General features: G+C 49.5%; 1 protein-coding gene across 1 annotated transcript in view; it reads right to left on the minus strand.

The window, feature by feature from the left end:
* Positions 1-732: 732 nt before the first annotated feature.
* lamtor4 (late endosomal/lysosomal adaptor, MAPK and MTOR activator 4) overlaps positions 733-2,015 on the minus strand; it is a 10,083-nt gene continuing 8,800 nt past the window's right edge. Inside the window, exon 4 of the mRNA XM_043683485.1 lies at positions 733-1,290. Within this exon, the coding sequence (XP_043539420.1) occupies positions 1,193-1,290 (98 nt within the window). The 3' untranslated portion in view covers positions 733-1,192. The remainder of the gene's footprint in view (positions 1,291-2,015) is intronic.

A 2,015-nucleotide genomic window follows, 5' to 3' on the forward strand; every position in this document is an offset into this window, starting at 1 on the left:
CTCCAGTTTCCTCCCACAGTCCAAAGATGTGCAGGTTAGGGTGTGTTGGCCGTGCTAAATTGTCCCATAGTGCCCAGGGATGTGCAGGTTAGGGTGGATTGGCCGTGCTAAATTGTCCCATAGTGCCCAGGGATGTGCAGGTTAGGGTGGATTGGCCGTGCTAAATTGTCCCATAGTGCCCAGGGATGTGCAGGTTAGGGTGGATTGGCCGTGCTAAATTGTCCCATAGTGCCCAGGGATGTGCAGGTTAGGGTGGATTGGCCGTGCTAAATTGTCCCATAGTGCCCAGGGATGTGCAGGTTAGGGTGGATTGGCCGTGCTAAATTGTCCCATAGTGCCCAGGGATGTGCAGGTTAGGGTGGATTGGCCGTGCTAAATTGTCCCATAGTGCCCAGGGATGTGCAGGTTAGGGTGGATTGGCCGTGCTAAATTGTCCCATAGTGCCCAGGGATGTGCAGGTTAGGGTGGATTGGCCGTGCTAAATTGTCCCATAGTGCCCAGGGATGTGCAGGTTAGGGTGGATTGGCCGTGCTAAATTGTCCCATAGTGCCCAGGGATGTGCAGGTTAGGGTGGATTGGCCGTGCTAAATTGTCCCATTGCGTGTGCTTCCCTGGTCGTTCTGGGTTTGGAGAGATTGCAAGTTTGGGGACATACTTTCCACATCTGCAGCCAAAATATTTGCCCCTCCCCGCAACATCAGCCTCGATGGGAACAAGAAAAAACAATGGAAATCATGTGTGTATCACAAGTTTATTGTGACTTAAACACCGCAAGTTACAAGGTAAGAAAGAACAGTGGGTTCCACAGTACAGTAACTGTCTAAATTTCTACCACTCGCTCCTCCAACTGGAAGGCAATACACGATGGAGAAAGAGTCTGGTGGGATTTAGACCAATGCATTTTGAAGTACTTTTTTTTAAACTGGTTAATGCAAAAAAAAATTGAGGGGAAGAAAAATAATTTAGTCGAATAGCTTCACAGTTTCAGTGATTGTCAAACCGTGCGAAAGGAGTCATTGAGAAGATGTGCCACGTTATGTTGAAGTTCTCGCTGCCCGATTGTGAAGGAGTGAGCTGCTCCGAAACAGAGTTCAAGAGTCACCGCAGGAAACAAACTGATGTCCAAAGTCTGCAGGAAACATGATCCACGCCGTCAGGGACAGGAGCAGCTCCATCACTCGCTCTCTCACCGTCACACCTCAACCGCCTCGTGAGGATTATTGTGCCTTTTCACCACAAACACTTTCTGACCAGAGATTGTTGCCATGTATGTGTGCTCTCCGAATACCACTGCAGGCGACAGAGTCCTGTTAGAGTTAGTGCCCAAGTGCTGACCCTACCTTTACAAGCCCTCTCACTCAACCCGTTACCACAGGATACATGGACAAGATTAGCCCTCCTGCCTTCCCCATCTACCTGCTCTGCCTTCCAACTAGATTGTGGCTAATTTTCCCCTTCCCCGTCAGTTTCCGCACACTATCCCCTTAATCTGCTAATATCTTTAATAGGTGCTAAACAAAAGGGGTACCGCACTCGGTAAATAGCAAATTGATCCCACTTTTGGGAGCGATCTCTTGCCCACATTATCAGGTCTATAAGATGCTAAAGGCGATTAACAGAGAAGGAGGAAAGAGGATGGTTCCTCAGGTGAGGCAATGTAGAACGAGAGGTCGTAGCTTCAGCACAAAGGGGCAGCTGCTTTAAAACACAGATGGGGAGGAACTGCTTCTCTCACAGGGTCAGAAACCTGCAGAATTCACTCCCCTGCGGTGCGGTGGATTTTGGGACATTGACTAACTTTGAGTCGTCGTAGAGATGTACACCAACGGAAACAGACCCTTCGGTCCGTCCGTGCCGACCAGATATCCCAACCCAATCTAGTCCCACCTGCCAGCACCCGGCCCATATCCCTCCAAACCCTTCCTATTCATATCCCCATCCAGATACCTTTTAAATGCTGTAATTGTACCAGCCTCCACCACTTCCTCTGGCAGCTCATTCCATACACGTACCAC

Source organism: Chiloscyllium plagiosum, chromosome 48 (genome assembly GCF_004010195.1).
Source record: "Chiloscyllium plagiosum isolate BGI_BamShark_2017 chromosome 48, ASM401019v2, whole genome shotgun sequence".
Taxonomy (NCBI): domain Eukaryota; kingdom Metazoa; phylum Chordata; class Chondrichthyes; order Orectolobiformes; family Hemiscylliidae; genus Chiloscyllium; species Chiloscyllium plagiosum.